This window comes from Carcharodon carcharias, chromosome 9 (assembly GCF_017639515.1).
Source record: "Carcharodon carcharias isolate sCarCar2 chromosome 9, sCarCar2.pri, whole genome shotgun sequence".
NCBI lineage: Eukaryota > Metazoa > Chordata > Chondrichthyes > Lamniformes > Lamnidae > Carcharodon > Carcharodon carcharias.
In genome coordinates this window covers 142,016,832-142,031,946 of record NC_054475.1, presented here as the reverse complement: position 1 = coordinate 142,031,946, position 15,115 = coordinate 142,016,832, and the positions used below count along the sequence as shown (strand labels likewise).

At 41.9% G+C, this 15,115-nt stretch overlaps 1 protein-coding gene across 2 annotated transcripts in view; it reads right to left on the bottom strand.

Moving 5' to 3' along the window:
* Positions 1 to 15,115, bottom strand: part of kdrl (kinase insert domain receptor like) — a 217,397-nt gene that overhangs the window by 92,059 nt on the left and 110,223 nt on the right. For both annotated transcript variants that reach the window (XM_041195167.1, XM_041195168.1), the window contains exons 10-11: positions 10,328 to 10,484; positions 9,365 to 9,479 (exon numbers count right to left, since the gene is read on the bottom strand). In XM_041195167.1, coding sequence (XP_041051101.1) covers positions 9,365 to 9,479; positions 10,328 to 10,484 — 272 coding nt within the window. The remainder of the gene's footprint in view (positions 1 to 9,364; positions 9,480 to 10,327; positions 10,485 to 15,115) is intronic.

Below are 15,115 nucleotides of genomic sequence, written 5' to 3'. Positions count from 1 at the left end.
GCATCATCCCCTGCCGCCTGCAGCTCGCCATCTGCAATGATGAAGAGCTCAACAAGCTGCTGGGAGGGGTCACCATAGCCCAGGGTGGGGTCCCGCCCAACACTCAGGCTGCGCTGCTGCCCAAGAAAACTGGCCACCCCAGCATGGTTTACGCCTGAAGGGGTGAGACCGGAAAAACAACACATGCGCAAAAGAGTGCAGGCCCCAACTCTCCCTCCTTCCCCCCGCCCACACAGGTTGCGTTCCGCCTGCCCACATAAAATGGTGACATGCAGCCGATCATGAGTGGTGATCGGCTCCGTACCTGCTCGCGACCGGCCAGCCCAATGGGGAGGAAATTCTCCCCTAGGAATAGCAAAAGTGAGAATACAGGAATACAGTGGTGGATGTGGTTTATAGTCTCGCTAATAATAGTTACACAATTGGACAAAGCATTAAACAAGAAATTATTGGAGCTAGTAACAAAGGAAATGTAACAATTGTGGGGGACTTTAATATTCATTTAGACTGGGACAATCAAACTCGCAAGAGTGGTCAGAAGATGAGTTTGTAGAATGTTTTCATGAAAGTTTCTTGGAGCAATACCTTATGGAACCAATTAGTGATATAACTCTCTTAGATCTAGTATTGTATAATGAAGCAAGGTTAATTAGTAATGTCATAATAAAAGAGCCACTGAGAAATAGTGATCATAATACCATTAAATTCCATGTTAAGTTTGAAAGTGACATGCTCCAATCACAAACAAGAATCTTAAATTTAAACAAAGTTAATTACATAGGTATGAAGGGAGAACTGGCTAAGGTTAATTGATTAATAGACTAGAAGGCATGTAGGTAAATTAACAGTGGGAAACATTTAAAGAAATAATAAAAAATGTTTAGCAAAATTACACTCCATTGAAAAAGAAAAATTCAGCAAAAAAACAACCCATCCGTGGCTCACTTCGGAAGTTAAATATAGTATTAGATTAAAAAAAGGCATATAATGTTGTAAAAAGTTGTGGCAAATCTGAGGATTGGGAGTGTTTTAGAAACCAGCAGAGGGCCACCAAAAAGTTGATCAAAAGGGAAGAAATAGAAACTGAGAGTAAACTTGCCAGGAATATAAAAACAGATTGTAAGAGCTTTTATAAGTATATAAAAAGGAAGAGAGTAGCTAAAGTAAACATTGGTCCCTTAGAAGCAGAGACAGGAGAAATGTACTTGGGAATGAGGAAACGGCAGAGGCATTGAACAAATATATTGTGTCTATAGAAGGCACAAGTTTCATACCAGAAATAGATAGCACCTATAGAATAAAAAGAGTGACAAAATAAGGAAATTAATATCAGCAGAGAAAAGGTATTGGAGGAACCTAAGGGAATAAAATCCACCAAATCCCCAAGGCCTGATGGCTTACACCCTAGGTATCTAAAAGAGATAGCTGCAGAAATAGTGGATGTGCTTGCTTTGATTTTCCAAACTTCCTTAGATTTGGAACAGTCCCATCAGATTGGAAGGTGGCAAATGTTACACCACCTTTTAAGAAAGGAGGGAGAGAGAAAACAACGAACTACAGGCCAGTTAACCTAACATCAATTGTTGGGAAAATGCTGGAATCTATCATTAAGGTAGTCTTAACAATGCACTTAGAACAAGTCAATATGGTTTACTAAAGAAAAATCCTGTTTGACAAATTTATCACAATTTTTTGAGAATGTAATTTGTAGATTAGATAAAGGGGAACCAATAGATGTAGTATACTGAATTTCCAAAAGACATTTGATAAGGTTCCACACAAAAGGTTAGTAGGCAAGATAAGGGTTCATGGAGTTGGGGTAATATATTAGCATAGAGAGAGGATTGGTTAATGGATAGAAAGCAGAGAGGAGGTGTAATCAGAGATTTTTCAAGTTGGCAGTCAGTGAATAGTTGAGTGCTGCAAGGATCAGTCCTGGGCCTCAGCTATTTGCTAACTATATTACTAATTTAGATGAAGAGACAGACGGTAATGTATCTAAGTTTACTGGTGACACTAAGCTAGGTGGAAAGATAAGCTGTGGGAAGGACACGGAGAGGCTGCAAAGAGATATAGGCAGGTTAATTGAGTGGGCAACATGATGGCAAATGGAGTTTAATGTAGGGAAGTGTGAATTTATTCATTTTGGTTGTAAGAATAGAAAAGAAGAATATTTTTCAAAAGGTGAGAAATTTGCAAGTGTTGATGTTCAAAGAGACTTGGGTGTGCTTATACAAGGATTGTAGAAAGTTTGCATGCAGGTGGAGCAAGCAAGTAGGAAGGCAAAAGGCATGTTGGCTTCTATTGCAAGGAGGTTAGAGCACAAGAATAAAGAAGTCTTGATACAGTTATACAGGGTTTTGGGGAGATCACATCTGGAATACTGTATGCAGATTTGGTCTCCACATTTAAGAAAGGATATACTTGCATTGGAAGTGGTACAAAGAGGGTTCACTACATTGGTCCCTGGGATAAGGGGGTCGTATTATAATGAGGGACTGAGTAAATTGGGCTTATATTCTCTGGAGTTTAGAAGAATGAGACGCTATCTGATTGAAACCTACAAAATTCTGAAGGGGCTTTTTAGGCTGGACGCTGAGAGATTGTTTCCACTGGTCAGCGAGTAGGAAACATGGGGGCATACTCTCAGGATAAGGGGCCTTTCATTTAGGACTGAGATGAGGAGAAGCTACTTCACTCAAAGGCTGTGATTCTTTGGAATTCTCTACCCCAGAGGGTTGTGGAAGCTCCACTGTTGAACAAATTTAAAGCTGCGACAGACAGGCTTTTGGTCTCTTAGAAAATTAAGGGATATGGGGAGCGGGTGGAAAAATGGAGTTGAAGCCCATGATCAGCCATGATCATAGTGGATGGTGGAGTAGGCTCGATGGGTCATACGGTCTACTCCTGCTCCTATTTCTTGTGTTCTTGTGATCTAAAGTATCATGAGTAAAAGCATCCACTGAAGCATTCCATTCCCCAGAACAGAAGCAGGCCCATCACTGGAGTGGAGGTGGATGGGGGCAAGCCTTTCCTTCCAGAAACATGGATTAACAGACACAGACCTTAAAAATCAACCTGTCCGTGTCCAACTCAGATGGTTGATATGTACAGTTAGTAGTTTGTATTAAGCTTGAAGTCCTGAAAAAGAATAACTTAAAGTCGGAGATAATTCAATGAATCTTGATTTCAAAAATGTGACATTGGAAGGAAAGGGAGTGCAAAATAGTGTATTTAAAGTTTAGGAGAGTTCACATTACCATAGTAATATTGATGAAAATAAGAAAGGTTGAGATGGAGAATGTTTGAAGATCAGAGATAAGGAAGGATCATCCAGCAGATCACAAGCTTCTATTTTTATTCTGTCCTAGATCCTACAAGAGAATGCTACAGAATGCATAGAAGTCATATACTGCATCTTGCATAGCTGAAATGCATCTGTACACAGTAGAGTTATAATAGTAGAGTTTACACTCTGCTACGCCGGTTTTTCCAGTGCATCACACCTGAAATGGATGGAACCAGCTGAGAGAGAACATGGAGTTTTAAGCGTAAATGATTTAGAGTGAAAATTGCATTTCCGTAATCTTTTACATAACTTTAAAAACATTGCACCAAAAGCCATCCTCACTGACAAAACTGGCCATGGCCCCAGATGAATTAATCACCATTAGGAGTTATTTGCACTCATCTGTAGGCCTTTAAGAGGCTGTAAAATTTAAGCTGGTTCTCTAAAGCACAAGGACAATACACAACACATTTTAAAAGCTTTGGAATATATATTCTTTTAGTTTACTAAGACACTGATTAAAGTCCACCAATATAACTAGCAAAGGATACTATGTACTTTGTGAAAGTCATTTTCAGTAAAATCAGGTTACTCATGGCCGGTGAATTGACACAGTGATTAAATGTTTATTTTTTGCCATAAAACACTTTCAGCTGTATTAATCAAACCGCACCAAACCAACACTGTTAAATATTTCAAGGAATACGTTTTAGAGCAAAATTTATTATAAAAAAATGCTTTTAAAATGCTGCCTGAGTATGCTGGTTCATGGCAGATTTTGCATTTGGCAATATGCAAATAATTCTGAGTTGAAACTTCGGGAAATAAAACACTTCTCGAAACAAGTGCAATTTTTTTGCATCCAGATTGCGATTTTTGCCTAAAGTGGAAACTCTATCCTGGGGCTGAATTCTCAGCTTGGTGGGCCTGCACATTCGACAGGCCTGGGAATGGTCGGGAAACGGACCTCTGACTGCGATCAGTCCCCCGACCGCGATTTCACGCTGGCTGATCAATTAACCACGGCCTGCCAGCGTGAAGCGGGTACTGAAAAGTTCAGCATTGCCGGGGCAGGGGAGGAGGGCGAGTGGTGATGTCAACAGGGGCACAGGCGAGCACTGAGAGAAAGCTCCCTGAAGGCAGAGAGCTGCCTCAGGGAGCTGAAGACCCGAAACCAGGAAATAAAGTTTTTCAAATCAGGAAAGAAACGTCCAAGCATCACAATCAGGCACTTGAACATGTAGATTATAAAAATGGTGTCCACAGATTTCTATTTTTATTTTATTTAATAACAGAAACTTCTTCCCGCCCTTGGATGAGGTTTGCTAAGAAGTGTAAAGGCTGCCTGGCCGATTCGCCTGTTGGCCAACCGTAAGGTTGGACAGGCTGTGTAAAAAGACAACAGTTGCATCGTTAATGGGCTTAATTTCCCTCTTCATTGTCGGCGGGTGCGCTTCTGACTTTTGCGTGCGCCCACCGACCGAAATATCGCGTGAGCGCAGGATGATGTTGGGGCGCTCGCCCGACGTCACCTCATGCCACTTCATGCCTGATTGGGTCGGCTGTGCGCCTCCCCCCGCCCATCAGTGTAAAATTTAGCCCCTGGTGTATTTCAGCAGCTTGTACACATTGAACATGTGTGTTGTAGATTGCAGAAGCTGTGTGTCTACCAGAGTAATGTGGTCAGTATGCTGGAGCTGGTGATGCAGGAATTAGCATTTGAGAGCGGACCAAGAAGTGAGCTGATGATGGAATTGGCCACATTTACTTGGCATAGATAAAAATTGAGAAGATAAAGGGCAGGATTTTCTGCCCCACCCCTACCCTCCCCCACTGGTGGGATCATCTGGTCCCACAGAAGTCAATGGACTGTTGGCTGGCTCACCACATCAGCCATGGCAGGACCCACTGCACCAGGGATATAAACCCATGGATAATATTAGACATCTAAAGTAAAATTCTGGAAATATACATTTTTCCATTTGTGCTGTGTGCAATCCTGGTCACCCCATTACAGAAAGGATGTACTTACATTGGAGAGGGTACAGAGGAGATTTACAAGGATATCGCCAGGACTGAAAAATTGCAGCCATGAGGAGGAATTGGATAGGCTGGGGTTGTCCTCCTTGGAAAGGAGGAGGCTGAGGGGGCTTTTGATTGAGATGTACAAAATTGTGAGTGGCCTGGATAGAGTGGATGGGAAGGACCTATTTACTTCAGCAGAGAGGTCAGAGACTAGGGGGGGCATAGATTTAAAGTGATTGATGGAAAGATTAGAGGGGAGATGAGATAAAATGTTTTCACACAGAGGGTTGTGGGGGTCTGGAACTCACTGCCTGAAAGGGGAGTAGAGGCAGAAATTCTCAACTCATTTGATGGTGTCTGGATATGCATGTTAAGTGCCATAACCTGCAGGGCCACAGACTAAATGCTGGAAAGTGGGATTAGGCTGGGTGGCTTGTCTTTTGGCCGGTGCAGACACGATGGGCCAAGTGGCCTCTTTTTGTGCTGTAAATTTTCAATGGCTCCATGGTTCTATCAGTCTCTGAAAGAGATCAACATTCCAGTGAGATGTCGGAATTGGTGTAAACATCCACACAAATATTAATCCATCTTTACCTTTTAACCTGCTGTGCAAAATGTGGTTTTGATTTATGTAGTATCTTAAAGGACTTGAGAGGCTACATAAATGTGAAGCACTTACTGTACAATGCCACATGTTTCCTATATAGATCCCTGCATGTTACCTTTACTATGTTATATAACTAATGGCTTACAAATGTTCCTGGGGCTGTCCAAAATATGTCTGTGACCTTTTGAGGTGACTAATACAATGGTGCCTGTTGAATCAAATCAGGCACAGAGAGCTGGTGCCTACTTCCATTTATCTTTCAGAATTTTTGATCACATCTGTCTTCAAGGAAATAATTTTGGGTTTTGAATTATGTTTAAGTGCTGTGCTTTAAAGCAAGGTAAGTTAACATGGAGTTCAAAACATACAAGCTTTAGACATTGAAGCTGTGCATTAAAGCAAGTTGGGCTATTTATGGAATATCATAGGCTATTTCAAGCTACTATGTTGAGGGCCACTTGTCTCATTTGTAACTCAGTAACAAGATGACCTCCATTAGTTTCAAAAACATTAGGAGATGGTTTCTTTAAACTCAGACCCCAAGGTGGGAAGAGATATAACTGGTCTTATTGACTGACCTATGAGTGAATCACTAACAAAGGAGGAAATCAGCATCACTGACCTTCCTCTGGCTAAGAACACAGAGAGAAAAAAAAACAAAGAACACATGGACAGTCATGCTTTAAACATGAGACTGTCATATGTAAACCTGAAATATGAAGCTGAAAGATAACAAACAGAAGGGCAATATTTATAATTAGAAATAATTGGAAAGAAAGATCATGCCAAAAACAAGAAAGTCAGCCCACATAAGGCACTGGCTGCCTGAGTTATGTATTTTGAAAGAGGGAAGTGAAATTGAGTTAAGTAAGTGAAATTTGCTTTGACTGTAGGTTCACTTATTGCCTGTGAAATGTTTATTGTCTGGTGTTACAGTCTGCCTAATGAAAAAGCTGAAGGTACATACAAAAGGCATCGGGGCAATTTTTAATCATTGTGTTTGCCCATTTCTGCCTGGAAAATGGGTGGCTGGCGGTTGGAAATCAGGGTTGGGTGGAATGCACCCCCACGCCCCATTGATACCTAAAGCCCCTCTCATGGGTTTGTATGTGGACAAGTAGTCTGCCTGCCTGAAAAAGGTGGGCAGCTGCTTATGTATGTCAGAATCTTTGCCAACCCCAGGAAATGCAAGGAATAGGGTAGTGGTAGTCTCAGGCTTAGTAGCATTAAGCTTCCTAGGTCAGTTGGTGGAGGGAGAGGGCATTTTAGGTTCCCTCAATAATGGTGCCAAAAGCACAACTTTGTCCATTTCAAGGACATCATTTAAAAATATTTCCTACAGCCTTCAAGGTACTTGTGCCCTTTTTTACAAGCGGTACCTTATCGTTTGATGTGGGACTGCAATAGTTGTCCTGCTGCATCTCCCTGGCCCAGCAACAATGGTCTTCCCTTGTTACTGGAGGAATGTAGAATGGGGTCATGGCAGGCTAGATGGCTGGAGGAAGATTTCACCCCTGATCTCTGCTTATCAGGGGTATAAAGCTGGTTCATTGCTCCACCAAAATCTAACTCTGACTTTAATGTTTTGTGAAGCCACGACTGGCCAGAGCTGGAATGTACATGTGGTACCTCATCCTGTCTCATAGGAACATAGGACTTAGGAACAGGAGTAGGCAATTCGCCCCTTTAAGCCTGCTCTGCCATTCAATAAGATCATGGCTGGTCTGATTGTGGTCACAAATCCACTTTCCTCTCTGCCCTTGAGAAACCTTGACTCCCTAATGGAAGAACTGCTTTAAAAGGAAGAAGGCTTCAGAAGAAGCAAGAGAGAGAGACAGGAAACCAAGTAAAATAGATTGAAAATATTTACCAACATTAAAATTGATGAAATCACCGTGTGTTGCATTTATAGGATGGAACTGAAATAAAGTTAGTGGCTAGCAGACGCTAGCTATTCTGAAGACTTTTCCATTACCTCTTCCATACAACATGGATTGTTATTTTCTTAGATAAATTAACTGCAAATAAATGAACTACACAAGAAGGGGTTACAGTCAAAAGTGGTGCCAGCCTGTTTTCAAAGGCTCTGTTTTTGAAATCTAATTATTTTGCAGTGCTTGAGATCAAAGAGCATTTTAACACTGGCACTTGAGATCTGCTTTGGATTAATTCAGAATTTTTTTGGAAGAGACAGACAAGAGATTTATCTACTTTCTCAGAGATGCTCCGGCCTAAGATCCTGCTGCTTTGAGGTATAGAAACACACAGAGGCTTCAAGCACAAACTTAAACCTTGTGGAGAAAGGAAAGCAGAGTTGGATTTAGCCTTCAGTGCTCTAAATTAAATAACATTTGTGGCTGAAAAACTTCAAAAAGAATAAAAATTGATTATGGCAGCAAGTAGCAGATTCAATAACACTAACAAATTCAGTAACATATTCATTGGCACTTCACACTCCCACTTGACACTTCATAAATAAAGATTTCAAACTTTATACAGATTTATTCTGCAAACTTCAAAAAATGAGCATTGGTGGTTTCATCACACAATTAACTATATACTTTCTCCCATGGACAAAGCCATAGAGTGTTATGCTTTGCATAGATTTTTGTTAAATCAATTCTTTTGCTATTTTTCATTATATCAGATTGCTTCCATATATCCTTACAGCTGATCTTATCCACTGCATCCTGCAGGAAATGGTTTGTATATGTGCACTGGATAAAACAAGAGCAGGCTCAAATTAAAAAAAAAATGTTCCAGGAATGAGTGCAGTGCTGGCAAGGTTCATATATTGTCCATCCTTAGTTGCCCCCCAGAAGGTGGTGGTGTGTGATTGTAAAACTGCATGTCTTGCTAGAGGAAAGCAAGAATCAACTACAAAGATCACCTGGAGGCAAGACTCAGTAACGGTGGCAGGTTTCTTTTCACTAAGTGACAATAATGAACCAATTGGCTTTATACCACAAGTTGGCAGCTTTTTTTCATGCTTATTTTTTTCTGGTGCCAGTCCACAAGTTATCAGATTTATTGATTCCAGTTTGACAGAATGTAATGTTGGAATTTAATCTCTGGGGAGTGGGAAGGGGGTAGTCATTTTGATTTTGGTCACATGACGAAATTTGGAGGCTGTGGATCAGCTGTCTGATTTTACAATTTACACACTAACTGATTTCCTTCTTGATAATCTTCAAATCAAAAAGAAATTGGGTGGGGTATATAAAGGGTGGTCGATCCGCAAGTGCCAGTTTTCCTCCTGTGCCCATATTGAAAATTACCGCTACAGCCTCTGGGTAAACAGTTCAGTATCATAACCACCACGCTACTACGTTCTCCGTTACATGTCCTGCATTGTAACATCCTCTGGCTTTACTACATGTAGATGCCAACGGCATTAACCTTATAGTGCAAATGCACCAAATCCAGATAGATCACATACATACACTGTTTTTATCATTATACGATTCCATTCTGTGAGTGATGTTCTCGATTCTGTTGCCTAGGTTTGTCTGAAATGGTTTTGAAATGTTAATTTTCACATCATCATTTGTTTCACACCTGTCAACAGATGATAAGAAATGGTTACAAACAGCCCTGGATAACTTCAAAGGAAAGCATCTGCAATTGATTAATAGCATTTTGAGAGAGCATGCCCAGCGTTACAAGGAAATCCACTTGTAAATTATGCTTAAAGAAACATATGTGTTGACGGATGTTCAAAGAGAAAAGAAAGGCTTTCCCCATGTTTGATTAGAGGCTCTTGGATTAGATGCCAGTGAGAGATTAGGCAGGCAATACAAGTCTCAAACCTAGAGGAAATCAGCCGCACTGCAGTGGGGGAGAACAAAACAATTGGGTTACTGGGAATGGCTTTCCATGAGGGAGGAAGCCGGACAACAACAGGAAAGCAAATCATGCGTCATTTCACGCAGGAAAGCAGTTTCACCTTCTGTTAGGCCAAGATAAGAATGCACTCAAGGCCCCATAGATGAAGGCCGCTGCTATCACACTCGTCTCTCTAATGTCACCTTCTTGACACAGCTATCATGTAAACTAAATAACGTCATGAGGATCTATGAGAAATGTGATAGCATAGAAGGATTAGGGGTTAAAAGTCAGGCAGGGAAGATCTGTATAACTTTATAAACTGTTAATCAAAACGCAAGAACCTTTCACTGCGACCCAGTTTAAGTAGAAACTCTTGGGCAGGGAAAAATAAATCGGAAATAGAATGATATTTATATAAATATTGTGAGGCATATAGAGAAATATGTTTGCTAGTTCCTGAGCATGTCAGGTTAATTGCCATCAATTTATTAATCCCTTTCTTCCCCTTTGTACCCTGAGCCATATATATTGCCTTAGGCTGGCATCTATTGTGGGAAAGAAGAGGCAATAAGTCTTACGTTGTATGGGATAGGTTGCTGATGCAGGGCTGCCATTGCCAGTGAATTGTGGGAGATGGAATTCCAAAGGCAGTACAGGTCAGCTTATGTTTCTTCCCAAGCAGATAAAACCTTTCCTCTTGGGGTCCCACTGCATTGTCATAGATCTGTGGTTTTGCTGAAAGTAAACAGTAGAAAGTGAGATTTTAATACTCCAGTAGACAAAATAGTATTTATCATGATTTATACCACAGATGCGTTCAGGGAACTGTGAAATAACATTTTTGTCATTCCATTTTATTTTAATTGTTCCTGGCATGTGAGCATTGTTGGCCAGGTCAGCATTCATTGCTCATCCCTAATTGCCCTTGAGAAGGCGGTGGTGAGCTGACTTCTTGAACCACTGCAGTGCTGTTAGGGAGGGACTTCCAGAATTTTGGCTCCACAACAGTGAAGGAATGGTGATATATTTCCAAGTCAGGATGGTGTGTGGCTTGGAGGGGAATTTCCAGGCAGTGGTGTTCCCATGCATCTGCTGCCCTTGTCCTTCTAGGTGATAGAGGTTGTGAGCTTTGAACATATTGTCGAAGTAGCATAATTATTGAAATTGCAGGAACTGCACTGCTTTCCAATGTGACCTTCAGTTCACCCAAACTATCTGCTGTAACTAGAATAGAGATGACACCTCAGCCCCCAAAACACCTTGCTTCAGTGGGGCTGTGATGACTTCTTAGCTTCATGATTTGAACCAACAGAAAAATGAGCTAAGTAACTTCCCAATTTTCCAATGGCCTGAATTTTCAGCTCGGCGAGCAGGGGAGGGGCGTCCCGACGTCACCCCGTGTCATTTAGATTCATTTAGACTCAGCTGCGCACCCGCCGAACTGTCAAAGGCCTATTAAGGCCATTTAAAAATCAATTAAAGTAATAAACTGAGCTGCCCGTCCAACCTTAAGGTTAGTGGGCAGGCGAAGAGCCCAGGCGGCCTTCGCATTTTTCATGGAACCTCATCCATGGACGCGATGACGTTTCATGAAGGGTTTATAAATTTAATAAATTTTTGCATTACTGTCCATTGATGTGTCCCAGCTCATGTGACACTATCACATGAGGGGACATGGCCTAAAATTTTTTCTTCTCTTTATTAAATTTTTGAAACTTAAACTAATCTCCCTGACTCAGGGAACCCACCCCCCACCCGCACAGGGAGCGCACAGCGCATGGCGGCGCGGATCCAATTGGGGGCACTGATTGAGTTCGCGCTCATCCCCGCCTGCCCCCGCACAACCCGCCCAACAGGGAGAAAATTCTCCCCCACAATTATGATTTGAGGCAACAGATTCTTGCAAATGGAATTAGCTCAAGAAACGGACCATGTCAGTTCCTTGTGGCGCTTTACTTGTGAGTTGCTGTACTACAGTACAAAAGCAATAAAGGGAAGTATTTTTGCAGTTTGAACATACGTCAACAATTACTCACTAAGATAAAAGCAAAATACTGCGGATGCTGGAAATCTAGAGAAACAACAATTATTCAGTTGGGGCTGAGTTTTGTTTTCGGTTTATCGACTGGGCAATCCCACTGTGCTCTCACTGAAACACACTGGAGGCCTGAATGAGATTTGTGATCGATGCTCATTAGAATAAATGTGAGTTACCACTCTTGAATAAATACTGACAGCAGAGATCCCTGATTCACTTATATTCTATGAAGTTATTATACATACGGGTGCACATTCACATACATTCTGTGAAGCGATTGGACAATTGAGAATAGATATTGTGATCAAGTTCCTGTTTCCAGCCATTTTGGAAAGGAATCTTAGAGACCACTGGGAGTATGAGCAATCTTACTATCCAGGAGGATCTCACTAGTTCTCACTAAACCTGAAAAGGCTCCCCGCTACAAGAAGACTTTTGTGAGCCCTGCTACTAGATGCACAGAGATGCACTTCTTCCTCATTGGGGATGTGTAACCATACCCACAGAAGACACTTCGCTGAAAGAGATGTAGCAAATGCCAAGCAGAATGATTTTGGACCCCCTGCTGAGATGTGCAGGCACTTAACAGCGTGGTTAGTTCTGTCTGCATGCTACATTCAAGGTAATGAGCAAGCTGCATGAAGTTAATGTACTGCCTGCATCACACTGAACGGGTGTGGGTTAATTGAGCATCGTCAGCCCCACTCCTGTTTTTGGGGCTGTTCAGCTTAGCCCACTCAGTTTTCAGCATAGCCCTAGGGTAGAAATATGGTACACAGCCCTTCCATGTCTTTCTTTTCATATGTTAATGAAACTTAAATCGATCCTCAGCTGAAGCTTTAGACACCCGTCCTAGAATAATGAATATTGAGTGTGGCTGTTTAACTCAACAGGAATCTAGCAGAACTGAAATCAAGCCAGAAATAAGACATAATCTGCACTTAAGCAGGAAATTTCCATGGAGGTTCTCCCACTACATCTCCCACCATCCCCCAGTGACTTCCGTTATGCTGTTTGTCCACGGTTTCTGCGGCTCTTCTGACAAAGTTCCGACGGTAAGCAGGAGAATGGAAATTAACCAAACTGTATCATTTGGCACACGGGTTTTCATATTCAAAAAGTAACTTAACAAAGAGATCTTGTTGCCTGTGTTCCAGATGGGCCAGATTTAGTTTCTCACAAGTGATCGATGTTTGGGTGGCTCCAATGAAGCATCTTGGGATGCTTTATTGTATTAAAAGCACTATGTAGATATAAGTTGTTGCTTTTGGATGTTCTCACTCCTGTTGGCTTGTCTGTTTTGGACAACACATGGGGCTGAAATCTCCGGTTGGTGAGCAGAGGTAGGACCCACTCGTCGATGCGTGAAATGACGCGTGGTGACATCGGGCGGGTGTCCTGACGTCACTACACGTCACTTAGATTTCCAGTTCCACGAGAGGTGCCTCAGGGAGATTTCTGAGTTCTTTCACGCACAGGCACGAAAGAGTGCCGCCCCTGACTCAGGAAACCGCAGGCCCTCCCCCCCATCCGCACAGCACTCCTGGGCGAGCGTCACGCTGGGTGGGCCTTAATTGGCCCACCCACGTAAAATGGTGGCACGGCCCTGATCAGGGGCGCCGATCGGGTTTGCGCTGGCTCCCACACAACCCCCCCCCCCCAATGGGGGATAATTTTTTCCATGCACTTTCTAGAAGGGACTGTTTAGCACAATGAGACTATAGAATTTAAGTGTTATAAACAAAGCGAAGCAGTACTCAGCCTGGTATTTGTACATGTGTAGAATAGCTTAGAGTGCACTGCTTTCCACTGTGTTTCCAGTATGGTTAAGAAAAAAGATAATTGGGCGATGTCTCTTTAAGGAAATTCTGTATTAAACAGCTGAATGAGACCCATTCTCTTGGACACCATTTTAGATGTCGCTGTACTTGACAGTGACTAAAAATACATTCAATGTAAAATAATCCAAGGCCGGGATTTTCCGGCCCCGTCATGGATGGGACCTTCCACGGGCGAGGCGGCGTCCCAGCCAGAAGTCCATTGACTTGTGGTGGGACTGGAAGATCGCAGCAGCGAACAGGTGTGGAAATTCCCACCGAAAGTCACAATTGGAGCAGTTTTCACACATGTAGCTCATGTAAAGCAACTCAACAATATGTTTTGCTGCATGTTTTCTCCCTCTTGTCTGCATTTCGTAATTAAATATTATTTTTTTATCCATTTTGTCCCAAGCTGAAGTTAGTGAACCTTACACTCAGGCCTCTCTGACCCGGGCTCAAATGCTGCCAAGCCTGCTTAGGGTTTCCAGCATTTTCTGTTTTATTTCAGATTTCCAGCATCTGCAGTATTTTAGTCTTGTCATAAAAATAGTGGTTAGGTGATATCATGCTTAGGTTATAGTTAAAGAAAGAGCTTATATTTATATGCATCTTTGAGATCCTCAGGATGTCCCAAAGCACTTTATAGACAATAAACATCTCATGTGAAAGATGACACCTCCAATTGTACAGTACTCGCTCAAGTGTCAGCCTAGGTTACATGTTCAGTCTCTGAAGTGTGGATTAAATTCTCAAGTTTCTGACTTAGAGGGGCAAATTCTACCATGAGCGGAGGTAGTGGATGAAAAGACTGAAGGAGGTAAGGAGTTCCAGAATTTTGAACTCTTGACAAAGAATGATGGCGTTTGCTGAGTCGAGATAAAACAGTGGCAACTATATTTAATTGTAGCATCTTTTTCGTCCAGATGGAAGTAATTTGTGTTGTTAATTTGGGAGTGCTTATTGTTAGGGACAAATGTTTCAAGGAGCTATTGAGTTCAATAATTTCAGCAAGTCAAATTAATACACACACAAATACAAATTAATTCTGAAGCACCATTGAACTGTTGATGTTAACGCAACTCACACACATCATCAGTTCTATAATGGACCAATAAGCCGGTCTGCCAGATTATCGGGAGGTGAAATAAAAATATTCTCCAGTAGCTCATTCACAAGTATTTACTAGTGTAACAGAAACACAGCACACAATTGTTTCTTAAATTGTTGTCACATTTTTCTCAGCCTTCCCTAAAGGCACTAACCCTTGATGGATAATATCTCCATGGATGCCTGCACTCCAGAATTTCACCAAGTAACCACTTGTGAACATCGGCAAGATATTTCACCTCAAAGCCAAACCCAATTCTGACCACTTTTACTGACCACAAATGCACACTTTCGAGTAACCGTTCAGTGTTACAGTAATACCATTATCATGAACTCAGTGTCGATCAGACAATGAATCTTTGACTTTCTGGTATGTAGTAGGCCAGTCTCGCACTCTCCAG